Source organism: Mrakia frigida (genome assembly GCF_051309035.1).
Source record: "Mrakia frigida strain ATCC 22029 unplaced genomic scaffold BDY24scaffold_19, whole genome shotgun sequence".
NCBI classification, from domain to species: domain Eukaryota; kingdom Fungi; phylum Basidiomycota; class Tremellomycetes; order Cystofilobasidiales; family Mrakiaceae; genus Mrakia; species Mrakia frigida.
In genome coordinates, this window is record NW_027481262.1 from 281694 (window position 1) to 306104 (window position 24411).

The window sequence follows — 24411 nt, forward strand, 5'->3', positions numbered from 1 at the left end:
CAAGCAAATTTTCCTCCCTTCTTTTTGCCTCTTCCTACGTCTAGGATGGCTTTCTTCCCCCGGAAGACACAATTTCGACGATCAAGCTCAGCTTTCCTCGTCCAAAGACGCTCCTTCACCGACCAGCTCTCCTTGTTCACCTCGACCTCCCCTTCCTCCCTGCTCTCTCACCTTCGATCTCATCTATCCTCCAACCAAAACACTCAACAAGAGCAGCTCCCTGTCATCCTCTACTCTCTACCAACCTCTCTCCCGTCTTCTAGTCTCCCTTCCTTCCTCTCCCTCCTTCAAGAATCAGCTTCCTCTTCGATCGGACTCCTCTCCTCCCCCATCCCTGCTCCCTCCTCCTCCCTCTCGCACACCATCTCTTTCGCTCTCCTCAATCCAGCAACCACCAAAGTCTTCCGATCCGAGAGCAAAGGAAGGCGCAAGGTCACCGTAGGAAGATGGAGACCGTTGAACGAGCCAGCCGCCAGCGTCGACAGCTCAGCCTCCTCGTCGAGCCGGGAGGTCGAGCTCGCAAACGCTTTCGAGGGAGGAGATTGGAGTTCGATATGGGACGCTCCCAGGCAGGATCAGCAGCGTGGTGGAAGCAGTACTTTATCAGGAGAGGAATCATCATCGGTCAGAAGTCGCTTGAAGGGCTTGGGGGACATCGAGTGAGCTCTACTCTTTCCATTCTTCGTGCGCGTCGGCTTCTCCAGAGATCTGATCCTTTTTCTTCGTGTCCATCGTTCAGAAACGCAGCCATCGACTCATTGATCGTGCTCTCTACTCCGACAGCGGCATCTTCCCTCCTTCAGGATCTTTTCTTCCTCGCTCCAGATTCGAGCCGAGTGCGTCGCGTCGACTTCTTCCTTTCTTTCCATTTCTTCACTGACCGATGGTCTTTACTTGCCCATTTTCTGAACAGCTTGGACTCATCACTCCCCCGACCCCCTTCGTAAACGGTCGACCCTTCACTCTCTACCTCAACGAGTCAGTCTTCGAGGACGGTGCCGTCGGTCTTGCCCTCCTTCGCTCCTCCTCGAGCAGCGTTCTGTCCGTCGAGTGGGAAGGTATGGAGCTGTTGAGTCCCCTGGTCTGTGAAGTCAAGGAGTGCGTACATCTATCTGTTGAGGCCGCTTCTTTCTCCTCCCTCAACGCCTCGGGGGCTGACTCTCGACCTCTCGTCGATTCTTTTCATTCTCCTCAGAGCTCAAGGGAATCTTCTCCTCGGAATCAACGTCATCGATGATACCGCCACCGTTACCACCCCCCTCCGAACTCCTTCCTCCTCCTCTTCGAGCAACAGCAACCCGACCCAGCATCTCATCTCCCTCCTCGCGTCGTCGCCATCTCCTTCCCTCGCCAACTCGGCCATCGGGAAAGCCTGGCTCGGTGGAAAGGAGAAGGAGTTCTTTCTTGGCTTTTTAACGGACGGAGGGAAGGTGCATCGGGTGAAGAAGATTTTGAGTGGTGATCCAAAGCGAGGTGGGATGGCCCTCGACAGCGAGGAGAGCCTCCGAGAAGGAGAGAAGTTCATCGTGAGCTCAACTCTTTTTTCCGACTCTTCCCCTCGGCTTCTCCCTCTCCCGTCGAACGATTTTACAACAACGAAAGCTGAACTCGCTCCTGTTCCTTCTTTCATCCATGAATCCCCAGTTTCTTCACCATTCTTCCTCGGCTTTTGACGCGTCGACATCTTCTCCCTCATCACCGAGTTCAGCTAAAGTCGGGTGCCGCCTCTTCGCCTTCTCAACCGTCCCTGAAGCTTCCCTACCGCCCATCGCTACTACCAAGGACTCTTCCGAGGTCGTTGTTCAAGAAGGAGTCTTCCAGAGTGGCAGCGAGAAGGGATTTCTCTTTGGCGAGAGAGGGACGGAGGGTTCGGTTGATGGAGGAGTTCCTGGAGGCAGCGTGCGGCTGTTGACTGTTTAGCTCGTGAGTCTGCCTGAGTTTGGAAGGTTGAAGAGGAGAGCTACGTCCGTTGCCGCAAGAGTTTCGTTCGAGGGAGGAGAGGAAGGAGAGCGAAGGCGAAAGGACAAGAGAAGGACGCGTCTCAGGTTTTCATGGAAGCCAAGCCCTTGCTGAAGCTCTTCTTGCCTTCTTTGCTTCCTCAGATAAGCCCAGCCCTTTGCATCCTTTGTCTTTGTGAGTCACTTCATCTTCCCAAGTCTTCGAAATCTTATTCAATTCAGGCTAGATTGGACGACGACTTGTTTGGTTTCTGATTCCCTTTCAGAAGCTCGCTCATCGCCCACCCACGCTCCTTCGCCTCTTTTTTTGTAGTAGCCTGTACGCCCTTTCGGAAGAAGCCGCCTTGTTTGCAGAGGTTGGCTTCTTGACTTCTTGACCTCTAACCACGACCATCGAAACATCACATCCCCTCGAGATGCTCACCAACGTGAGTCCCTTCTCCCTCTCTTCCTCGATCTCTACGACCTCGCTTCCTTCTTATCTCCTTCCCACCATACCCCAGACGAGGATGCTGATCTCTCTCTCTCTTGCCCCTCCGTTTAGTCGTTCGCCTTTCTCGACACTCTTCGGCCCGACGTCGACTCTTCTTCCTCCTCCTTCCGATTCCCAACCTACCTGCCTCCTCCCTCCTTTCGATCTCTCGCTCTTTCTACGCCACAAGAGGATACCGACTTCCGTAACGAGGTCCTCAGGAGGCAGAGTCAGCACGCTCAGGGTCAAGGATCGTCGTCTTCATCAAGTTCATGGTCGACAAACGACGGAACCGCTACTCCCTCTCCCTTCCACTTCTTTGGCAATGGAATCTTCGACCTTTCCGCCTCTTCCAAAGATTCTTCGGACGCCCAGCACCTCTCTGCTTGGGAATCGTCAGCACTCCCCTCGGCCAACGCTCCCCGATACTCCCACTCCTTCACCTGCCCAACCTCTCCACCCTCCTCCTCCTTCCTCCCCATGGACTCCTACGACGCCTTCCTCCAATCCCAGTGCCACGGTCTACTTCAGCAACCCGTCTCCCCTCCTCAGTACACGCACGATTGCGAGGAACCAACGCAGCAGCAGAGTCGATACGTCCAGCTCCCTTCAACCTCCTTCTACACGAACCCTCAGTCGTACGAGCCCACCACCTGGAACGAGCCCGAAGCAGCAGGAGGATGCTTCCAAGTTCAAGACTTCAGTGACGTCAATGTGGGTGGAGGAGGTCCGAGTACGAACGATCTGGAGGTCGACTTTGGAGACGTCGTCTTCAGCCCACCCGCTTCATCCCCTCGCCAATCCACCAGAGCTCTCAAGATCGAACCTGGACTCTACCACGAGTCGAACGAGAGTGATGAAGATCTCTCTCCGATGGAAGGAGTCTCTGGATTCTTGGGGGAAGAGACAGCATTCGTCTCCAAGGTAAGGCCGTGATTCGCTTCGTCTCCACTCCATCTCCTTGAATTTAAGCTTCGCTGATCGCTTCCCACTCTCGTCGTAACAGCTCTACCACATCGCCACTCATCCCGAGTACGCTCACTATCTTCGATGGTCTCAAGACGGCTCAGCCTTCTGCCTGCTGAACGCAGAAAAGTTCGCAACGAAAGGTTCGTTCCCCTATGTCTTCCTTCTTCCCGCTGAGTCTCGAACTCACTCCATTCCTTCGTCCTCTTCGTATTCTTCCTCCTCTTTCGTACAGTCCTACCGAGATTCTTCCGTCACTCCAAGGTCAACAGCTTCCTTCGTCAGCTCAGGCTCTACGGTTTCCAGCGGGTCTCGGTTGTGATCTCACTCGTTCGTCCCTCCCACTTACCCTCGTCCCCTCCTCCTACCTTCCTCGTCCCCATCTCGTCTCATACATTAATCTCCAGACCGTTAGCTGACGATCTGCCCTCCGTCGTTTCGCCGAATCTCAAAGCAGGACCCCTCCGATTCCTTCACGTCGGCTTCCCCGAAACTTCGTCGCCACTCGTTGCTCGCCACCCGGAACGACCCCTCCTTCGAACTCAGCGACTCCGCCTCTTGGGAGTCTTCCTCTCTACCCAACGGAGGAGACTGGCCTACTCGAAAAGTCACAGCATGCGGTTCGTCCGATCTCCTTCCTTTCCCGCTCTCGTCCTCTCTCTCGCCCCCCTTCCTCCTTTCCGTTCCTGACCTCCACCTCTTCTTTCGTTCCTCCAAATCAGGCTTCACCCACGTCAACTTCAACCGAGACAACCCTAGCCTCCTCAAACTCCTCCACCCGAAGACTCAGGTCCTCAAGAAACCGAGGAATCGCTCGTTGGCGGCGAAGAAGGCTGCCGCTGCTTCGAGGGAGGAGGAGGCAAGCAGGACGGGTCGAGGAAGGAAGACTTCGTCGTGACAGGGGAAGGGTCAGTTGGCGTTCGCTGCTAGTCGCTCCCTCGAGTCTTTTCGTCGTCGTTTTCTCTTTGTTCGTTTGTCTCGTCGCCTTTTTCCCCTCCCTCCCTCTCTTCCTCGGACCATCTCTTTTTTCCTCCTCTTCTGTATCTTTTGGGTTTTATCTTTCATCTTCTTCTTACATGTTTTTTTTTTTTTTGGCTGCTTCCTATATTTGCTCCCCTCGATCTACTCACGCACCCGATCTATCTATCATTCTCGTCTCCATCTCATCGTTTCATTGCTCGCTCGATCAAGTCGCGTCGGCCCATCTCCTCCCGTTTCTCTTTTTTTTTCCTCTATATACGTAGGTTTTGGAACTGTCTCCTCTGTATTGCTGAGAATGAATGTGTCTTCGGCCTCATATACTCTGTGCCTTCTTGGTTGAAACACAATCGAGGGAGCCCTATCCACTCGCGTCAAAGCTGATCTCCTCGCCTTTTTCTTGTTCGTCTTAATCTTCTCGAGAGAGACGCGATGATACCCACCGCCTCTGACCTCTCAGTCTCAAGTTGGTCTCGATGGAGAGCTTAGCTCTGAGGGAGGACAGACAGGGACGTCGAACGCGTCTTTCTTCGTTGAGAAACCCCGAGCCTTCGACTCGACCAACCTCGACGCGTCGCTCCGCCTCACCTTTCGCCTTGATCGGCGTGTGCTTTCCTTTCCTTTCTCAAGACCCAGTGAGGGGAAGGGAAACCCAACGGAGTGGTACTGTCTTTCGAGAACTCGACCGTCGAAGAGAGTCTAGAACGAGCGTAGATATCCGAGGTGAAACGAAAAAAGAAAATGTCCGGTGGGGGGGAAACGAAGGGTATCAAGAAGAGTAAACGAAGCCTGTGAGATTGCGAAACGATGCGATGCGAGGAGTAAGGTCGGCCGTGAGATGGGGGGCAAGAGAAGAGCAAGGGTAAGGTATAAAGCAAAGCGAATGGGAAGAAGAGAGGAGTGCGACGCGCCGCGACGCTGAGAGAGAAAAAAGCAAGAGAACAAACGAGGGAAACCGGAAGCTTCTATTCTAGATCCAGGTGTATGCTGAGGAGTCGAAATCGAGATGATCTCGAAGCACGAAGGGAATGGCTGGGGAGCGGGAAGGGGGGTGATCAGCACGGGAAGTCGACGACGAGGAAGGAGAAGAGCCAAGATTGCTCACCAATGAGAGCAGCGAAGAATGCGATAACGAAGAAGTAGAGCACCGAGTAACCAGCGATGACTGGAAGGAAGGAAGATAAACGAGAGAATGAGCTTGGGCTCGAAGGCACGAAGGAAAACAGATTGGCTTCGACTCACTCTTTCGCCTCTGGTTCCTCTGCTTGAACGAGTAGATAGGGGGTCGAATCTGCTTGTTGGGAGCGAGCCAGACTGTGGGAAGGAATAAAAGGGCCAGAACGTCAGTTGAGAAAGACAGGAGGGACCCAATTTGAGAGCGGACCACGACGTCGAACGAGAAACTCACAGAGCATGACCGAGTGGATTCGATCGATGTACGGGATGAACAGAGGCACCGTAAGGATGAGGAGAAGGATATGGCAGGCGATGACTGGACAAACGAGGGGAGGGTCTCAGCCAGAGCTCGTTTTAAGGTCCTCGAACGGAGAGTCGAAGGACTCACAATCGGCAGCGAACAGTCCCAACTCGACGAGCTTGACGACGAACTCTCGAGCAGGCTGGCTCATGACTCCTCCGTTTCCAAGGGTTCGGTTGTACCTGAAAGAAGATGCGGGGCAGGAAGGAAGGACGCAGGTCAGCGACGAAGAATTCAAACGAACCGAGGCGATTTCGACGACTCACCAGACTCCAGTCCACCAAGCTCGGTTCGTCTCGTCATGCTTGAACTCTCGAGATAGGAAGAGCGAGATCAGGAGCTTGTAGAGCGCTCGTTGGATCGAAACCGAGGCGAGAACTCCAAGCACAGCGTGAGACGCGTTCCATCGCTCGAGGAACCACTGGAGAAGAGAGGGAGAGGGGAGGTTAGCGCTGAGAGCTTCGGAGTCGAAGGAGTGGGTTCAAAAGCAGCGAGAGGGACGAGGAAACTCACGAGCAACTCGAAGAAACCGAGCAGTCCGACGACGGCAAGACCGTGAGCAACTCCGGCCATCTGAAAAGAGAGAAGAAGACGACGACCGATCAGCAAACGTTGAGAGGCAGGGCTTCCACTCGAACACTTACCGTAGCACCCAATTTCCCACAGCAGTTGTTAAGCATCGGACCGAGCATGAGGGAGATGAGGAAGAGGACGAGGAGGAAGGCCATGTTGGCGACGACGGGGCCGAGGGAGATGACGGCGATTCGAAGAAGTCCAGAGACTTGCTTGGTTCCCGAGACGGTGAAACTGAAGCGGAGAGGGATCAGGATCAGTCCCAGCTCTCGAGAAAAAGAGAAAAGAAGAGAGACTGACGACTTGACGAAGAGGTAAGGAAGAGTGAGGATGATAGCCAGAATGATGGGACCAAAGATCTCGGTCGTGAGGACGACTCTCCATCCAGCTCGAGGAACGTCGCTGGCGAGCTTCTCCGAAGGGTGTCCGAGCTTCTTTCGCCTTGAAAGGAAGAAGAAGAGGAACGTGAGGTCAGGATCGAAGTTCAGCTCGAGGTCGAGAGGAAGAAAGAGAAAAGGACGAACTTGTAACCGGTGATTCTCGTCCTCGACAGCCTGCAGTATCCGACCCAGGAGTTGGCGTGGGTCCTTCCGTTTCCTCTCGACATCCAACGAAGGAACTCCCTGTAGTCGATGATGAAGTCCGAGAACGAGAACTGATGAGGGTTGAAGAGGAACGGCGAGATCGAGAGGGCGAGGGTCGAGACCCAGAAGTAGATGAACCAGTTCATCCAGAAGGCGGTGGTGACGTAGAGCATCATGAGGGCGAGACGCAATCCTAGGTAGATGGAGGGTCCGGCGAATCGAGAGTAGAGGATCGAGAAGTTGATCCTGGTAGTAGCGAATCCTCGACCGGTCGCGATGTATCGAGCTCCTCCGAAGTTCAAGTTGGAGAGAATCGAGTGGGTGTAGATCTGAGTAGAGAAGACCTCGAAGATAGGGGAGAGAGACATGAAGTGCTTTCCGAGTCGGTAGATGGCTTTGGCGGTTCCTCTCTCCGTGAGTTCTGCGAAGAAGAGGACGAGGGTTGAGATTCGAGGTCAGAAAGCGTTGCTCGATCGAGCTCATCAAAAGAAGTGAAAGAGACGAACCTTGAAGGAACAGAGGCAGGAAGGCGATCAAGAAGACGAGGAAGATACTCTGGATGCATCGCTCGATCCATTGGAAGACTGCGAGAGACGAGAGGAAGGCGAAGTCAGACGCGTCGAAACAGCCGAGAAGAGAACGACATGCAGAGACGCACCAGGATCAAGGTTGTAGCATCCGTTCTGACCAGCGATGAGATCTCCGAGCTTGTTGTACTTGCAGATGGCGAGTTGCTGATTGAGGGATCCCATGTAGACGACTGGATCGAAGAGGAGGAGGAGGGAGGAAGGTCAGCTCGAGTTCGACGACGAAAGAGGACGAGAAGGGAACGCACGAGTGACCATGAAGATCTGAACGGCGAGAATGACGAGGATGTTGTTGATGTGGAATCCAGGGTGACCATAGTAGAAGGTGAGGAATCGATCCATAGGGAGTTGAGTTCCGAGGTAGTAGTACTCTCGCGAGAGCATCTGCTCTCCCATTCCGGTTCCGATCTTGGTCTGGAAGTTGAGAATCGTTCCGAATCCGAGATCTCGTCCCTTTCCACACTGTTTGACGAGGAGCCAGAGGGAATTTCGAGGAGTCAGTGTTCGTCCTTGAGCGAGAGGAGAGAGAGACCGAACGAGACGAACCTGGTAATACTCGGAGTGCTTGATTCGACCTCCTCGACCGAAAGCGTTCATTCCGGCGTAGATATCCTCGTTGAGATGGAGACCCTTCTGAGCTTTGGATACTCCTCCTCGAGTGTTCATGAAGATGGCGTTGAGGAAATCGGGGTGACCGTAATGAAGCTTTCCTCCGATCCACGAGAGGGCTCGAGCCGAGAGGGTTCCGAACGTCTGTTCCTTTCCAGCAGCGACGTCTCCGAGGACTCCGATGTCTGAGAAGGATTGGAAAGGAAGGAAGAGAAGGGTGGGAGATCAGTGATCGAAAGCTCGAGGTGAAGAGGTACGAAGGGGAAGAAGGCAAGACGGCGACGGAGTCCGAGGAGGGAGAGGGGAAATCGAACTCACTCTCCGAGAAAATGTACTCTCGAGCTCCGAGAATGGCGACGGGAGCTTTCCTGAACTCGGCGTGTCCCCATTGAGCGTAAGGCGACTGGCGAAGGAGAAGAGAGAGGGGGAATGAGAGTCAGCGAACGAACGACGAAGGCGACGACAAAACAAATATGCTCTCGAACTCACCTGTCCCGAAGCGTTGAACTCCTCGAACTCTCCGAGCACGTTCCTGATCTTGAGACACTCCTCGAGATAGTTGTCCTGGTTGGCGTCGATGAGCTGAAGGTACTCTCCTCGGTAGAAGATCATGGCGTGGTTCTGGTTGTCCGACTTTCCGTCTCCGAGAATGGGGTTTCCTGGGAGCTCGATCCTGAACTTGGGTCTTCTCTTCCCCGAGGGGAGGATCTCCGAGTGGCCGTCGATGAGGGCGGAGAACAGCCTCGTCTCTCCTCCTTCCTTCCTGGGAGGCTCCTCGTCGAGGAAGGCGATTTGAAGATCCGGGTAGGCTCGAAGAAGGAACTCGGCGTTCTCGTGCTCCTCCTTGGAGAACTTGGAGTACCGTTGCATGGAGATGACGAACTTGAACTTCCTCCTCGACATCCTCTCGAGCTCCCGTTCGAGCTTGTCGGTGTTTCCTCCGAAGAGCTGGACGACCTCCGGGTTCTCGACTCGGTAGAGGAGCTTGATCGCCTTGGAGTAGTTCATGAAGCCGGAGACGGTTCGGTAAAGGGTTTGGGCTCGGAGGGAGGCCCAGATCCGGGTTCGAAGGGTGTACTCGGGAGCGGCTGACTTGAATCCGACGGTGTAGAAGGGGATGTCGTCGACGGCTTTGGACTCCTTCTCGTTGGCCTCGGGAAGGTGGAACGGTTCCGACTCCTCCGCGAGGATTTTCTGGAAGAAGATGCAAGAGAGAAAAAGGCAGGAAGAATGGGAGTCAGCAACAGAAGTGAGAATGACGCGTCGAGAGGGAGGCGACGTCGTCGTTCGAAGCGAGTATAAACAAAGGGAGGAGAGAACTCACGGTATCCTTGACGAAGTTGTCCCACTCGACCGAGTGAAGCTGCTTGAGGTATTCGAGGAGGGTGACTCGAGTGTTCTGATCTTCCTCTCGGATGATCTCTCGAAGGGAGAGGAGGATCTTCTCAGAGTAGTGAGGGACGAGGACGGTGAAGGTAGGCATGGCGTCGACTGGGAGGGGTTCCGGGATCGAGGTCGTGAGGGATTGGGCGAAGAAGGAGATTCGTCGTTCGGCTTCCGATCCAGCAGGGAAGAACTCAATCTTGGGTCCGTTGGCTCCTTGAGAGGTGAAGAACGCTGGGGCTCGAAGCGTCCTCTTCCCTTCATCGTCCGCTTGAACCTGGTGGTAGAGGAGTCGCTGGACGTGGTCGATCGAGAGAAGATGCTCCCTGTACATGGAAATGACGATGGCGTTCCAGACTTGAGAGACGAGGACCTGATTGGAGGAGTGAAGAGGAGGCGAAGGAGAGTCAGCGAGAGGTTTGCGAAAACCGATTGCTTCGACACGTCCCAACGAGCCAATCCTCGGTAAAGCAGTGTACGAGATAAGAGAACGAACCTTGGGCTTGTACTTGATCTCCATATCCGAGGTCGAGAGCATCTTAGCGTAGATTCGCTTCGGGAGACGAGTGAAGATGTCCTTCCAAGGCGTCCAGATCGACATTCCCAGACCGAACGAACGACCGATGGAGAAGCAGGTGTTCCAGATGACGTACCTGAAGAGGACGATAAGGAACGAAGGCGGACAGGTCAGTCAACGAGAATCTGAAGCGTCGTTGTCCGAAGAGAGGGGAAGGAAACGACAGCGGACCGAGCTCGAGATGAAAAGAGACTCACCAGAGGAACGTATCGAGGAAGAACAACGAGAGGTCCATAACGAACATGATGGCGAGGGTGAAGGCGGCTTGGTTGGTGCAGAGTGCGTTTCCGAAGTACTTGTCCGAGCATCCCTGGATCTTCATTCCCGTCATGACTCGGATGGGATCCTTGAACGAGAGCGTGAGGAAGAAGTATGACTCGACGAACTTGCATCCGAAGACGAGGGTCCAGAGCAGGATGCTAGCGGCTCGAGGTCCAGCTGCGAAAAGGAAGGGAAGAGGAGGCGAAGGGGAATCAGCGACGCGTCTCGAAGCAGCGAGAGCTGGAGATGCTTTGAGAAAAGAGGGAATCAAGACTCACCGTCGAGCTTGGGGTACGAAGCGGTGAAGGTTTGGTTGGCGAGGTACTTCCTCGCCTTCCCTGCGACTCGATCTCCGAACATCCTTCCCGAGGGCATGATTCCGAAGAGGAGGGTGACGATGACCGAGAGGAAGAACTGGACGATTCCGATGATGAGAGCGACCTGGGAGGTATCGTCGAATCCTGCGATGTAGACGGTGGGACCAGCGGTGAGAGCGAGGATGACGAGGAGGAAGAGGAGTCGTCGAGTGAGATGAGCGGTGTTGTTCCAAGTCGTAGGGATGTAGGAGAATTCGCAGAGGGTGGCCCCAATCATGATGAGGGTGGCAACGGCTCCACCTGTAATAGGAAGAGAGAAGCGCGGGTCAGTCGGCGTTTCGAGAGAGAAAGGGAAGGAAGGAGGAGAGAAGAGAAAAAGGAGACGAACCGAGGGCGGTGACGGACCAAGTCATGGCTCGTTCGGGACTGGTCGAGTTCTGCGGCGAGTAGATGGTAGGGGAGTTGTAGGCAGTGTAGAACCAGAACATGGAGATGTGCGAGACCCAGATTCGGTTGAAGTTGACGAGGAGGTGGAGGAAGGATCGCTTCTCGAGGTAGGTCTTGAAGAAGGCACGTCCCCAATCGATCTTGTCGAACTTCATGAACCTCTGCGCCGGAGGAACGTCGACGAGTCGAGTCTGAGAGAGCGGGAAAGAAAGAACGAGAGCGATGAGCGATGAGCGAGTCAGCGGTCGCTCGAAGAGTCGAAGAGGAGGTGACGGCCGGCGACGCAACGAAGGAAACGAAAGGGAGCTCACCTTGTCGGCCAACACGATCCTAGCAATTCCCTCCGGGTACCAGAACAACTGGTTCACATCGTCGTACCCAATGATCTCCTCGTGATCCCTCTCCCTCTTGAGAAACTTCCCATCGACGACCTCGTATCCCTGATCTCGGATGAACCGATAGAGAGGCTTGACGACCGAACGCAGGTAGAGTCCTTCCGGTACGGGTTCCATTCGGTTTTGGCAGTCCGGGGATCGGTAGTAGTCGTCGGCGCACTTGAAGATGAAGCAAAGGCACTCGGGCACGAAGCGAACTTGGGCTGCCTCTCCCCAGCAGAGGAGGAAGAGGGCGATCTGACGAAGACGATCGTACTGGCTCATGTTGTGCATGGCCTGCCTCCACCGGTTGATGGCCGAGTCGAGCGACTTCTCCGAGGCGGTGGTGGGCCCCTTCTTCTTCTTCCCTGCCAGCGACTTGACTCGAGAGAGACCTTGGGACTGGACGGATCCGATGGCGTCGTCGAGGTCGAGTTGAGCTGCGAAGTACCACTTTCGGTAGTTGGCGTGCTCTCCTCCAATGTAGTCGGCGTGGAGGGTGAGGAGGGCTTGATTGGGAGTCATTCGAGAGGCTCGAGAGTCGAGTTGGATCATGAGGAAGTCGAAGATGTTTCGAGAGGAGTCTGAGAGAGAGGAGAGGGAGGGAGAGAGGAGGTCGAAGTCAGGACGTCGTCGCTTTTCCTTCTTCCTTCGTTTGGTAGGAAGAACTGACCCTTCTGGAAACCGAACTTGTTGGAGAGATCGATCAAGACGTCTTCGATCTCCTCTTTGGAGAGAGGAATGTTGCTCTCCGAGGTCCAAGCAGGCTGTATGCATCGAAAGCAAAGGGAGGGAGAGGAGAGAGGTCAGAGCTCAGCTTCGTTCTCTTCCTCGTTCCGCTCCTTCCCGTACCTTCCCACGAGAGCTTCCTTTGTCTCTAGAGCTCGAAATAGATAGGGAAGAGACTCACGTAGGGTTCACTGGCTCTAGCATGACCAGCGTGAGACTCTGAGTAGGTGGGAGTCCCTGAGCGAGAAGGAGGCTCCTGTCCTGCGTAGGAGTCGACTGAAGGAGCGTAGCCTCCTCCTGCGACGTTGGGAGCAGCGTACTGTTGGGAATAGTGATCGTTCGACGAGTTGGAAGAGGGAGCAGGACGGCCTGCGAAGGAGAAAAGAAAGGGAAGAAGAGGAGTGATTAGAGAAGGGAGAAAGAAGGACAAAGGAAGGAAACGGAGGGAACGAGAGCGAGCTTCCTTCCTTCCTTTGCTCCTCCCTCCCTCTCCCTTTCAGTGGTATAGATTCTATAGAAAGACTCACCAGCGTACGAGGACTCGTATCCTCCACCACCCTCCTGAGATCCTGCGTACGACTGCTGCTGTTGGTAACCTGCCGGAGGTTGTTGTTGACGAGTTCCTCCTTGTTGAGCGTTGTAAGGGTTCGAGTTGTCCGAGTAGGATTGATACTGAACGTTGGGAGGAGGTTGGAACCCAGACATGCGAACAGAGAGCTCCTTCTTGCTGCTCTCGGTAGAAGCTGGAGAGAAGGGCGGCTAGGGTGAAGGGAAGGAGAAGGAGAGGAGGGTCGTGGTTGGGAGTCTCCTCGCTCTCCCATAGCCCACAAGCAAAAGCAAGACGCGGCCTTTCAAATGCTCAAGAAACAGGGCCAGGGAGGGAAAATAGGCGGGGAAGAGATCGCAAAGAGAGGAGAAGTGGAGGTGAAGTGACGACAAGGCAAAACGAGGGTGAAGGAGAAAATCAAGAACGAAAAACAAAGAGGAAAAGCTGCCTCGTCGACGACATCTTAACGGCTCGACTCGTCCCTCCTTGCTGCCTTCCTTGTTTGTGACGGATCTGAAGATCAATTTCCTACGATTCAGTTTCACTCAATCGGTCAGTCAGGGGAGGAAGCAGCCTATGACTGGAAAAGGCATGGGGGAGGGAGGAGGGCAAGACGCGTCCAACTCCTCCGGATCTCTCCTCATCTCATCAACTCAACATCTCCATCTTTTCACAGTCTTACTAATAAGATGTCGGCGAATTGAAAAAACCTTGAAGAGGTACCGCAGATCTTTCCGCTGTTCTCTCACTGGTCGGTCTGTTCAGGGGTTCTCCCTGCGCCGTTCATTCCTGGGGACGAGAGTTCGACGCGCGAAGAAAAAGAGAAGAGTCCACCAGCGCTGCCTCGGGCACTACTACAAGAGCGCCCTTAAATCAGGACCACCCTTCCTTCTTCACTGCATGAGATCAGGAAGGTGAGGACGGCGAAAAAGGAAGAAAAAGGAAGGGAATCGCCGACGACCAAGAAACGCGACGCGTTCTCGTCTTGCTTCTTTCCGTCGTCTCGTGGAACCGCAAGCGGTTTGGAATAGATGTGTGAAATTCATGGAAACTATCTGAGAGGATTGCAGAGCCGAGCATGCGAGCGAGACGGCTCTAAACTCCTTTGCTCGGCTGCTTCGTCGCTGTGTCCGATACGAGTATACTGCAGGGCATTCCTTCTCTTTGCACCTTCGAGCTTCATCACCAAACTTCACAACGTAGCGCTCTCTCCTCAGATAAGAGGCAGGATCTTCGGCTCGTTTTCGATAAGGCGAGCTCCGAGACCGGTCGACTTTGAGACCTCGAAGGATGAAATGAAGTTACGAGATGCGAGAAGAGAGGAAGCCGTCTCATCTCTTCCTGTGCGAGAAAGGATTCGAGAGAGCTGCGAGCGAAAAGGGCGATAGTGAGCGTCGACGCGTCTTTCTTCTCAAGCCGACGACAAACTTCTTTGAGAAACGCTCTCCCTCGTTCAACGAGAGGGGCTCATACTTTCACTCGGGCAGATACTCAAGAAAACGAACCCAAAAACATCAAGTTCACACATGGATCCAAACGCTGGCTCGAAGACGACTCGTTCCATTTTCTCGCCCGAACCTTTCTTCGCTTTTCCAGCTCGTTTCTTTTCGTAGCTTCCTACTGGAGGCTACCTCTGGATTCCTCCGGCTCGTCCAAGGCTTGAGGAGCTCTAGCCTTCGGAAGCCAAAGGGAAGAAGGGCCCACGACTCGAGAGTCGACGACGCGCCTTCTTCTTCCTCGTCTTCTATCCTTCGAGTCAAACGGCAGAAAAGATTTTGGCGGGATCATCTGACGTACCTCAGAAAAGGGTCTCCCTGAAACAGAAACAGATATCGATAAAGCTACACTGCGAAAGAGGAATCTCGAGAACAAAGTACAAAAGCTCAAACCCTAGCTACCGTCCTCAAAGAAGACCCTTCGCCTTCAAGCTCTCGTAGGTATCCTTACAGGTCTCTGTGAGAGATCTATACTCTACTCCGAGCACTCGAGTGGCCTTGGATCCATCGAAGACCGTCACGTTCTCGGGCGAGTTGGCCTCCTTTCTGAGGAGGGAAGGTCTGTCGAGGGAAGGCAGTCTCGAGGGAGGTTGTACGAGTTGAGCGAGTTGAGCGGAGTCGGGTATGCTGATGAGAGATAGATGACGTGGTTGTTTGTATTCCGAGAGGTTTGAAAAGCTGGTGAGAGCTTGGTGAAGGAGGGAGGGAGGCGAGGAGGGGAAGAGGAGGACACAATTAGGTGAGCTTTTGGTTCTTCCCTCACTCTTCTTTTCTCGTCTGAGAGATGGTTCTACCGAGAGATGATGGAGATAAAACTCACTGGAGCTCGAGAAGATCCTGATATCTTTGACGGTGAGGAGACAGGCGAAGGAGGGGGATTCGGAGAGGGAGAGGGAGCCAGGTCGACATCTCGTCCAGATCGATGTTGAAGGGGTTCATTCCATCTGAGAGGCCTTTGGGAGATGGAAGGAGGGTCCACAGATCTCCAAGCTCCGACTGAGGGGCGAGAGATCAAAGAAAAGAGCACATCAGCGAGGGAAGCGAGGGAGAACGGAGCAGGAAGGAGAATCGAGCTCACCAAAAGGACCTCGTTCAATCGTTCGTTTCCACGGCCCAACATCCCCCATCCCGATAGAGAGTCGCAGGCCGGGAGAGTGGAGTGACCTATGATTCATACGAGGGCCTGAGAACCATAGTTTGAGTTGAGGGATGGCTGAGGGCTGAAGAAGGAGGCCAGATGGAGTTGAGATCGAGCTCAACGAGCTTTCGACGTTCGAAACACCCTTCCAACCCTCACGACATACTTTCGGCAGACTTTCTTCTCTCAAAATCATCAAGAAATGAACGCTCATCTCAAGCCTAAATATGCAGGGTCAATATCGGCACGCAGAATAGGGATTCTCACAAAGCGGAGGGGAAGAGAACGCTGAAGCTCAACACCCTTCTCCTCCTCCTTCCATCTCTCTATCTTCAGGACTCATCGGAGAAGCAAGGCTTCATGGCTGAAGAGAAAGCGGTCTCTCCCTTCTCTCTCATTTTTGAATCGGTCAGAAACAGTGTGGATCGATCGGTACAAAGAGGCAAACCTGCTCGTCCCCCCTCCTCCCCCGCCTCCTTCTTCCCTTCCCAGGACCTCACACGCCAGAGAGTACAACAGCTGTTTAAAAAGATACAGCTATACAACTCCTCGTCTCTTCAACACTGCGAACCATTCACTTCCTCGCCCTCTTCGCCTGCCTCCCTTCTCCTTCATCGATCTCGTCGTCTTCGGACTTGCGATTACTCGATCTCCAACAACAAGGAGTCGAGTTCCCTAGGCTTGGAAGATTGCAGTCTTGGTTTAAAGGCGGCGAACTTCCGAACGAGGATGGTGGAGAGGATTGATGGGGATTTAGGAGGGAGCGGAGGATCGAGAGCGTCGTTTGCCCTGAGAGGGCGAAAGAGGAAGCAAGAAGCAGAGACGAAAGTGAGTCAAGGCTGGCAATGTGAGATCGGGAACGAACGGAGACGAGAGACCAACCTGAGGAGGAGCGATGGAGAGGAAGAGGCGAGGGCGAGTCTCGACGCGTGAGATTCGGTCGACGAGGAGGAGACGCAGAGGAGGAAGAGTTGTGGGAAAGCATGGTTGAATTGATGAAGATCGAAGACATGGTGGTTGAGAGAGACAAAGGCTAGATCAATCCTATCTCACCTGGTCTTTGCCCTTTCTCTCCGTTGTAAGCGGATCGAGAGAGAGAATTCGAAACCAAACACGAGCCGTCGCGTCGGTCGATTTGAGCGAGATCGACCCTCTGCTCTTCTTCCTCTTCCTTCCGTTCTTTTTTGAGTGGTGGTATCCCAGCCGGCTACTCGAGCTAAACGTAGCAGACTTTCCTATCACTGACTCCGTCTTCACCCCAGGAGAAAGACCGACGAACAGCGACGAAAGGACGAGCTGCCTCCCTCTCGCCTTCGCCTCCTGGGCATCCTCGGATTTCTTTGTGAGCCTCCAAGGTTCCAGATCCCAGATCCCAGACCCCGCTTTTCCCACATTTAACTTGATCACTCTCAAGTAGTGCACCGAGTGCGCGCTAGGCTTTCTGAATTTCGTTCAACAAGCGAGCGAGTCGATCTCGTCGTCGTCTGCCCGTCTTCCTTGACTTCCTTCCCTCGGAACGTCCTTTCGATCTCTGACGAAGTCTAGGGCAACTTATTTTGGGGTGCAAGACTTTTCAAGGGACTGTCATCCTATAGGAAAGCCGCTGTTTTATCGAAGGCCGACGCGTTGCGCACACGAGCTCTGAGTCCCGACCTTCTTTTTCCTGTTGCTCTCATTTCACTGCACAGCGCACGCTAATTCACTATGTAGATTCTCTCGCAGAATATAATCTTCATCGGTTTCTTCCTGCGACCTCTCGAGCCTCGGTCAACGCTGAACTACTCCCGTTTCTTTCTCTCGCCAGGTGGTCTGAGCGACCTCCCACTTTTCTTTCCACCCACCTCTCCCTCTCATCTTTCTTTCCAGCAGTTTCCGTAGAAGAAACCCTCCTCTGATCCAGGCAGGTTCTCAAACCCGAGAGAAGAAGGCTAAAGGTTCGTCCTTCCTCTATCTCGGCCTCGACGACGCGTCCAAATCCAACTCCGTCGTTGCTGACTGCTCTCTTTTTTTCGCACACCCACCACCAATCATCACCTCCAAGAAAAAAGTTCAAGCTTCTCATCCTACGTCGACAGACCTCTTCCAACAAGTCCCTCCGATGACTTCTTGCCTCGCCTTGCTCGGAGGGGGACTCGGTTTTGAAAGCGACGGAACGCTTGGGAGGGCAGAGCAGTCGGATGGTTGATGCTGTATTGTATCTGCTCGTGGGATAAGCCTCGCAGTGCTCGCTCAGCTCGGTGGGGAGCAGGAGGGAAGGAAGGTGGTGTTGGTTGTTTTGATTTCTCTCGCGTCGCGTTTGTTTCGTTCCGTCTCCGTTTCGTTCCCAATCCTGCAACAGAAATCCTTTACCAGTAACGATCTCCTCCCTTGATCTTTCCAGTTCTTATATGTCAACGTTTGGGCTCTGATTCGGTTGACCTTTTGCGATAATGCCCTTTTTTTGTTTTCTGCGGCAAAAGAGATTCTCGCCTCCCTCGGTCGCTTTCCAGGTCTCCTCAACCCACGACCTCCCTCCTCTCCCTTCTCTTCTTCCTTTTCTCTCTCGCCCTCCCGCCCACCTACCGCTCAGCCCAGCTAGCTCTCTCAACAAGCCGTTCTCTTCGCTTTCGTCGTAGTAGAAATCCAACAGGGCCAAGGAACCAAACCACTTTTCCGACCTTCTTTCACACCTCGAACGGACGACCTCCTCCCTCTCCCTCTCCCCTTTCCTTCCCAACACCACCCCCTTCTACCCCTTACAGAAATGGCCGATAACAACGAGGAAGTTGATCTTGATTCCATCGTGGATAGGTTGCTTGAAGGTACGTCCTAAGACAGAGTCTTCTTTCGCCGTTCCTCCTTCTCCTTCCTCCTCCTCGACCTTCGTTTCCTCCTCCGACTTTTCGCCCTCCACCTCGATATCCACGACGAGGACTCTTCCCCCTTCGTTCCATGCGAGAGCTCTCTCTCGAACGAACCGAGGCGAGGACGGCTCGACACTTCTCTCTTTTGCTGACTCTCCTCCTTCCTCCTCTCCCTCTCTCTCTCTCCCTCCAGTTCGTGGAAACCGACCCGGAAAGCCCGTCACCCTGGAGGAGTTCGAGATCCGATGGTTGTGCACAAAGGCTAGAGAGAGTGAGTCCAGCTCTACCGTTCTTGGCGAGCCGAGACGAGGGGAAGAGGCGAAGGAAGTGAGCGAGCGACAGGGACGAAGGAACTAAAGCTCACCCGCTCTCCTCCCCACAGTCTTCATCTCCCAGCCCATCCTGCTTGAGCTCGAAGCTCCTATCAAGATCTGTGGAGATATCCACGGACAGTACTACGACTTGTTGAGGCTCTTCGAGTACGGTGGTTTCGTGAGTTCCTTGCTCCTCCTCCCTTCCTCCGCTCCTCCCTTCGTTTCCTCCCACCACCCATCACGCATACATCTCAGCAACAACATCTACGCATCTTATTCGTCCTTATCACCCCCCGTCATTGCTTTCGAAGCTCCCTTCGAGCGTTCGGCCTCTCGCGAAACTGACCCGTCCTCCTCTCCCTTTCTCTCTCCTCCTCAGCCTCCCGAAGCCAACTACCTCTTCCTCGGAGACTACGTGGATCGTGGGAAGCAGTCTATGGAGACCATCTGCCTCTTGCTCGCCTACAAGTGCAAATACCCCGAGAACTTCTTCATCCTGCGAGGAAACCACGAGTGCGCGAGCATCAACAGGATCTACGGGTTCTACGATGAGTGTGAGTCGGCCACGCTCCTTTCCTTTCACCTCGAGCTGTTGGAGATGGTGGTCGGCGAGGACTGGGATCAGCTGGTGGTAGGGATGGTAGAGCTGGGACTTGGTGCGAAGCTGAAGGAGGGGGCGAGAGAGAGCCGGTAGAACGGGAGGGAGGCGAGATGCTGAGGGCTGAAAAGAGGAGCTTCGAGCTCAGAGCTGACACGAGCTTTCCCTTGCTTCCTTTTCGGTTGTTGATCACCTGCAGGCAAGCGACGATACAACATCAAGCTCTGGAAGACCTTCACCGATTGCTTCAACTGTGTAAGCAGACTTTTTCCCAGGCAATCGAACGAGAAAAGAGACGGGAGCTCGAGCTCACCCTTCCTTCCCTCCATTCGCCTCAATCTCCTCTCACAGCTCCCCGTTGCCGCCATCATCGACGAGAAGATCTTCTGCAGTTAGTATCGGTCTTCCCTAGTCGTTCTTTTCATCCCGCTCTGCTCATCACCGAGCAAAAGTGAGCGGAAGTTCGTGTCGCCTCGCCTCGGCTGACCCTCCTTCCCTTCCCTTCCCTTCCCTGCGTTCCCCTCCTTCAGTGCACGGAGGACTCTCGCCCGATCTTCAGTCCATGGAGCAGATCCGACGGATCATGCGACCTACCGACGTTCCCGATACTGGTGAGTCGCTTCGATCTTCTTCGTTTTGAGAAGTTCCAGATTGTTGAGCTCGAAACTTACCTTTTGCTCGTTTGCTTTCACAATCAAGGTCTCCTCTGCGATCTTCTCTGGTCGGACCCGGACAAGGATATCACCGGATGGTCGGAGAACGATCGAGGAGTGTCGTTCACTTTCGGAGGAGACGTCGTGGCGAGGTTCTTGCAGAGGCATGATTTGGAGCTGGTTTGGTGAGTCGATCGTTCTCTTCGTTTCGAAGAAGGCAGCTTCGTCGAGATTGAGGTGCCTGCGTTCCAGCGACGGTATGCACCAGGCTGACCACTCGCTCTTTCGTTTGCTCGCTCACAGCCGTGCTCATCAAGTCGTCGAGGTGAGTCTTCGTTTTCGACCTCTCCGCGATCAAACGACCGCTTCACCCATCCTTTGCCTGACCTTCCCATCTTTTCTCTGCTTTTTCTTACCATCAGGATGGTTACGAGTTCTTCGCTCGAAGGTACGTTTCCACATCCTCTCCCTTTCGTCCCTTCTTTTCAGGAGAATCCGTCGTCGCCCGCACGCGCTGACCCTTCCTCTCTTTCTCTTTCTCGCTCACAGGCATCTCGTTACACTGTTCTCTGCTCCTAATTAGTGAGTCGATCACTCCTATGACTGCCCATCGACCAACAAGCACCTCGAACGGGGCGTCGAAAACTGGTCCGAACCGAGACTGATCAACCCCCTCTCCTTTTCTTTCTCCTCTCCGCTTCAGCTGTGGTGAATTCGACAACTCGGGTGCGATGATGAGCGTAGATGAGAGTCTGCTCTGCTCGTTCCAGATCCTGAAGCCAGCCGAGGTGCGTTTCTCCTCCATTCGAGGAACGAAGGAGGGAACGAGGAGGAAGACGACGACGTGACGCGAACTCTGACTGACCTCTCGCTGCTTTCGTTCGTCTTCGTTTGCAACAGAAAAAGGCGAAGTACACCGTCGGAAGCAGTGAGTCCCTCTCTTCACTCGTTCCTCGTGCTCCATTGCTCCTCGAGAGCTGACTCTCTCCTCTCCCCGCTCCCACTCTTTCTCCCTTCTTTCCCTCAGTCGGTCGACCAGTCACACCTCCTCGGTCCAAGAAGGGTGGAAAGTCGAAGTAAACCCCCTCGACCTCCTCGCCCGCCCCTATTCTTCCCTTCCCTCGTTCCTCCGCTGTGTGTGGCCTTTAGTCTAAGCGTTTTCCTTCTCCTGACAGTACTAGATCTCCTCCTCCTGCTCCTCTCAGTTTTACTCCATCCCTCTCCTCTTCGTATCAAAGGTCGTTCCCTCCCTCCCTCCCTTTGCTACCAATACCCTTTCTTTCGAAGCTCTCTTCCCCTCCTCCCTCCCTTCGACTTCTTTCTCGAACCGAATCGTCGATCTCTCTCTCACTCCTTCCCCTGCATGATTTCTTCTCTTCTCTGCTCGTCTTTTTCTTTCTCTTTCTCTTCCTCTTGATTTTTTTCGCTACTTTGCGCTGATACGAAACGAAGCCCTTCGACTCACTTGGTCGTGGCGAGAGAGAAGCAGGAGAGAGAGAGAGAGAGCAGCGTGAGCTCGAACTTTTTGACTCCTGGACCACCGTTTCGATATAAGCAGAGAGACTGGATCTTCACGAGAGAGAGCGAAGGGGAAAGAACGAGAGATCGAGGCTACGACGCGTCCAACTCCCCGCCTCCGCCTCGACCGACCCGGCCCTTCTTCTTCGCGTAGATTCCTTTGCAGGTCTGTGAAACCACCCAAATCAAATTTGTCAGGGAAAGTTTCTCGAAAGAAATGAGCGATGGAAAGCAACAAACGGAGACGAGAGACAAACTGACTTGAAACAACCCCGAGTCTCGTTCGGTTAGCAAGGCGACCTGAGCTTGCAGTGTTTCCGAGGCGGCTGCTGTTCCGTCGAGCTGGAGCATCTGAACCATCCAGTGAGCTGGTGTTGAAAAAAGAAAGGGAGGTCAGAGTCAGCAAGACGCGTTCGAGGAGAAGGAAACGTGAGAGTGAGAAAACGAATCAGTGATCGGAATTAAGCTCACCGATAACGATAGCTCGCATCTGAATTGAAATCTGGGACTCCCTCGGATCTTCATCTGCTCGGGAAGACAAGATTCGATCCAGTTCGAGGTTTCTGGAACGTCAACGAAGACGACGCGTCCAATCGAGACTCACCACTCTCCTCCCTCGTCCCCAAATGAATCTCTTTGATCGTCTCATACACCTGAGAGAACCCATCCGGGTCCGGTAGCTTTACTCCACCGTTCCGCATCGTCTTCCGCTGCGTCTGAGTCCTCCCCGACTCTTCGACAATCTGCTTCAGCACTTGAAACTCTTTCGCTCCCTTCCGAGGATCGAACTTGGTGGCGGAAACTTCTCCATTAGCGTTGAAGGCATGCTGAACGGAGATGGTGAACCAGTCGAGGGAGGTTCCGGAGTGGTCGTGGACTTCGCAGCTTCGAGGGGAAAGGGAAGAGGGGACGAAGAAGGTTGAGTGACGGCGGCTCGAGGAAAAAGAGCGAGGGAGTTGGAAGAAGTCGCGCGAAGGAAAAGAAGAAGTCGCTCACCCGTGTTCAGACATGAGGAGAACTCCTCCAGGCGAGAGGACGCGTCGGATGTGAACGAGGAGGTCGGGGAAGGAGGCGATGAAAGGTGTTGTTCCTCGGATCTGCCAAGATCAGATCGAAACGAAGGAGAGTCAAACTTTGCATAGTCATATTAAACTCAAAGAGTTAGGCTCACGTGAACGACGTCGCTGAAGAAGAGGAGGGGAGAAGAGTCTTTAGCACTCGACGCGTCTGAAACTCGACGGACATACAAGTATTCTTCAGGGTACGGAATCCCTTCCGTCACGTCCCAAACTTCATATCGGACTAAAGGAGGAGTGAAGCTTCGAAACGAGGGAGGAGAGAGCGAATTCAGGCAACGAAGCGAACTAGACGCGACGCGTCTTTCAGTCTTCCAGAAGAGATTTAAACTCACGATCTCTCCGTCGGCGCTAGATCTAAACCAACGCACTCGCTATTGGGAAAGAGCTGGCCCATACGTACTAACCAGAGACCTGCAGGTACGAGAAGCGAAACGAATGTCAGGGAGAGCTTTGAGACGTCGAGGTGGAAAAAGAGAGCGACGACGAGGACAACTCGCCTTCCATTCCCGAACCTTTAATAAGGAGAAAGGCAGTAATGCAGCGTCAGCTTCGACTTTCAGCACCACATATGGAACAGCGAGTCGCGGAGAGAGATCGAGGGACCCACCAACATCTAAAACCCTCCCTCCAGCGTTCAGCAGCCGCGCAACGTACCCTTTCTCCTCCTCAGGTTCCCAGTACCCATCCCATAGATTGAGCACCATCAGGTTCGTGAGACGTTCAGCCTGGCGCATCAAGTCGTCGAAGGGCAGGCGGCTGAAGAGAGAGCGACGCAAAGAGAGATGGAGAGATCAGCTTCTAGATTCCGACTTCGGCAGCGAGGAGATGCGCTCAGTCAGGTGATACCGGAGAGAAAGGGAAGCGGCCTCACTAGCTGAGAGGGGCGAGATGCGAGGAGGGAACCCAAGAAGGGAGGGGAAAAGGTCAGCTTGGGTCACTTGTGATGGGAACAAGCGAGAAGAGGATGGAGAAAGGAGAGCACTCTTCGTTGTAAGACGAGTACGTCTTTCCTGAGGACAAGAAGACGGAGATGAAAGGTCAGTTTCCTTCCTTTTGAGGACCGGACAGGGGGCAAGCGCTTGGGAGACAGCATGAGCGGAGGGAGGGAGGGGACGCTGTTCGACTGACCTCCTCTTTCCACCAGCAGAGCAGCTGCTAGAGATTCTGTGAGAGTGCAAAGAGACTGTGGGAAAATCGATTCGAACAGAGCAAGAAGTGAGCTTCGGAGTCCCCTATCAATCAGAGAGAAGAAGGAGGGACGAAAGCGAAAGGGTCGAGCTCACGTCTGAGTCCGTCTCGGTCGCTGAGTCGTCCAAGTCCTCTGCGGAGGAGAATCCACTGTTGGTTTCTGAGCTTGTAGACATGAAAGAGGAGAAGATCGAGGGTGGTTCTGGATCGTGGGTGGAGGTCGAGGGAGAAAGAGAGAGAAGAGAGGAGGGAGAGATGGACGCCGGCTGGTCCGACTTGAGCTCCATTTCGATGGCCTCCGCTTTGCGCCCACGACGGAGAAAAGTGGGAGAGAGGATGGCGAGAGAGAAGAGAAGATGATGTCGAGAAGATCAGAGAGGACTGGGCTGGTGCGAGAGAGAAGAAGGGACGCGGAAGAGGTGAGGCGGAGGTGAGGTGAGGAGGCGGAGGAGGAGGAAGTTGAGTTCAAGCGCTTTCGAGCTCATTTTTTCGGGGCTGGGGAAACCTGCGTCAGCGAACTCAACGAGATTCGATAGAGAAGATAGTAAAGTAGGGGAGAGCGGCCTTTGAGAGGGTTCCCACGTGAAGATGAGCTGAAAAACGAAGGGTTCAGAAGAAAGTTCAGAGGGAGGGAGGAGTCGAAGGGAGGACGACGAGGTTGGGCCTGTCAAGCTTTTCCTCCTTGAAAGCTGAGCTTGATTTTTGATCTGATCCCACGATAGAGAAGATCAGAGTCCTCTAGATG

General features: G+C 53.9%; 5 protein-coding genes across 5 annotated transcripts; 3 read left to right on the top strand and 2 right to left on the bottom strand.

Annotated features, from left to right (window-relative positions):
- Positions 1-45: 45 nt before the first annotated feature.
- On the top strand, positions 46-1920 carry BDY24DRAFT_415999 (uncharacterized protein; the record flags this gene model as incomplete). The annotated part of the gene is made up of 5 exons (XM_076643527.1): positions 46-659; positions 740-836; positions 914-1098; positions 1196-1526; positions 1645-1920. 5 exons carry the CDS (start codon positions 46-48, stop codon positions 1918-1920), a joined length of 1503 nt encoding a protein of 500 aa, XP_076495788.1.
- An 825-nt stretch (positions 1921-2745) lies between these two features.
- BDY24DRAFT_85807 (heat shock factor family protein) lies at positions 2746-4383 on the top strand. The gene is made up of 5 exons (XM_076645196.1): positions 2746-3354; positions 3437-3539; positions 3632-3726; positions 3854-4016; positions 4119-4383. Exons 1-5 carry the CDS (start codon positions 2911-2913, stop codon positions 4292-4294), a joined length of 981 nt encoding a protein of 326 aa, XP_076495789.1. The 5' UTR covers positions 2746-2910; the 3' UTR covers positions 4295-4383.
- Positions 4384-5371: 988 nt separating this feature from the next.
- Positions 5372-13162, bottom strand: BDY24DRAFT_85881 (1,3-beta-glucan synthase). Its single transcript, XM_076645197.1, has 24 exons — positions 12820-13162; positions 12474-12661; positions 12237-12330; positions 11501-12147; positions 11131-11380; positions 10704-11042; positions 10362-10602; positions 10084-10240; positions 9529-9960; positions 8694-9398; positions 8523-8607; positions 8142-8389; positions 7844-8057; positions 7667-7768; positions 7515-7592; positions 6949-7429; positions 6725-6865; positions 6496-6658; positions 6365-6424; positions 6118-6272; positions 5939-6033; positions 5783-5866; positions 5617-5688; positions 5372-5539 (listed from the first exon to the last, which is right to left on the bottom strand). Exons 1-24 carry the CDS (start codon positions 12995-12997, stop codon positions 5430-5432), a joined length of 5319 nt encoding a protein of 1772 aa, XP_076495790.1. The 5' UTR covers positions 12998-13162; the 3' UTR covers positions 5372-5429.
- Positions 13163-17973: 4811 nt separating this feature from the next.
- On the top strand, positions 17974-21373 carry GLC7 (type 1 serine/threonine-protein phosphatase catalytic subunit GLC7). The gene is made up of 14 exons (XM_076640874.1): positions 17974-18274; positions 18510-18587; positions 18699-18808; positions 19010-19184; positions 19428-19483; positions 19580-19619; positions 19759-19839; positions 19928-20066; positions 20185-20206; positions 20304-20329; positions 20431-20463; positions 20585-20669; positions 20782-20809; positions 20909-21373. Exons 1-14 carry the CDS (start codon positions 18217-18219, stop codon positions 20959-20961), a joined length of 984 nt encoding a protein of 327 aa, XP_076495791.1. The 5' UTR covers positions 17974-18216; the 3' UTR covers positions 20962-21373.
- BDY24DRAFT_435264 (class I SAM-dependent methyltransferase) lies at positions 21343-24107 on the bottom strand (the record flags this gene model as incomplete). Its single annotated transcript, XM_076644171.1, has 13 exons — positions 23762-24107; positions 23607-23661; positions 23458-23488; positions 23086-23234; positions 22976-22990; positions 22811-22889; positions 22647-22718; positions 22571-22583; positions 22396-22496; positions 22004-22284; positions 21871-21924; positions 21661-21767; positions 21343-21450 (listed from the first exon to the last, which is right to left on the bottom strand). The coding sequence occupies exons 1-13, from the start codon at positions 23951-23953 to the stop codon at positions 21343-21345; spliced, it is 1257 nt and encodes a 418-aa protein (XP_076495792.1). The 5' UTR covers positions 23954-24107.
- Between the last annotated feature and the right edge of the window lie 304 nt (positions 24108-24411).

Bases quoted from the DNA above. Each gene is read 5' to 3' on its own strand.
- BDY24DRAFT_85881 (XM_076645197.1), bottom strand. From the start codon at position 12,997: ATGTCTGGGTTCCAACCTCCTCCCAACGTTCAGTATCAATCCTACTCG. The intron at 10,241-10,361 runs GTGAGTCTCTTT...CGTCCTCTTCAG, and splicing joins TTCCTCGATACGTTCCTCTG to GTACGTCATCTGGAACACCT. The intron at 9,961-10,083 runs GTTCGTTCTCTT...TCCTCCAATCAG, and splicing joins AGATCAAGTACAAGCCCAAG to GTCCTCGTCTCTCAAGTCTG.
- BDY24DRAFT_85807 (XM_076645196.1), top strand. From the start codon at position 2,911: ATGGACTCCTACGACGCCTTCCTCCAATCCCAGTGCCACGGTCTACTT. The intron at 3,355-3,436 runs GTAAGGCCGTGA...TCGTCGTAACAG, and splicing joins AGACAGCATTCGTCTCCAAG to CTCTACCACATCGCCACTCA. The intron at 3,727-3,853 runs GTTCGTCCCTCC...ATCTCAAAGCAG, and splicing joins TCTCGGTTGTGATCTCACTC to GACCCCTCCGATTCCTTCAC.
- GLC7 (XM_076640874.1), top strand. From the start codon at position 18,217: ATGGCCGATAACAACGAGGAAGTTGATCTTGATTCCATCGTGGATAGG. The intron at 20,330-20,430 runs GTACGTTTCCAC...TCTCGCTCACAG, and splicing joins TACGAGTTCTTCGCTCGAAG to GCATCTCGTTACACTGTTCT. The intron at 20,810-20,908 runs GTGAGTCCCTCT...TCTTTCCCTCAG, and splicing joins GAAGTACACCGTCGGAAGCA to TCGGTCGACCAGTCACACCT.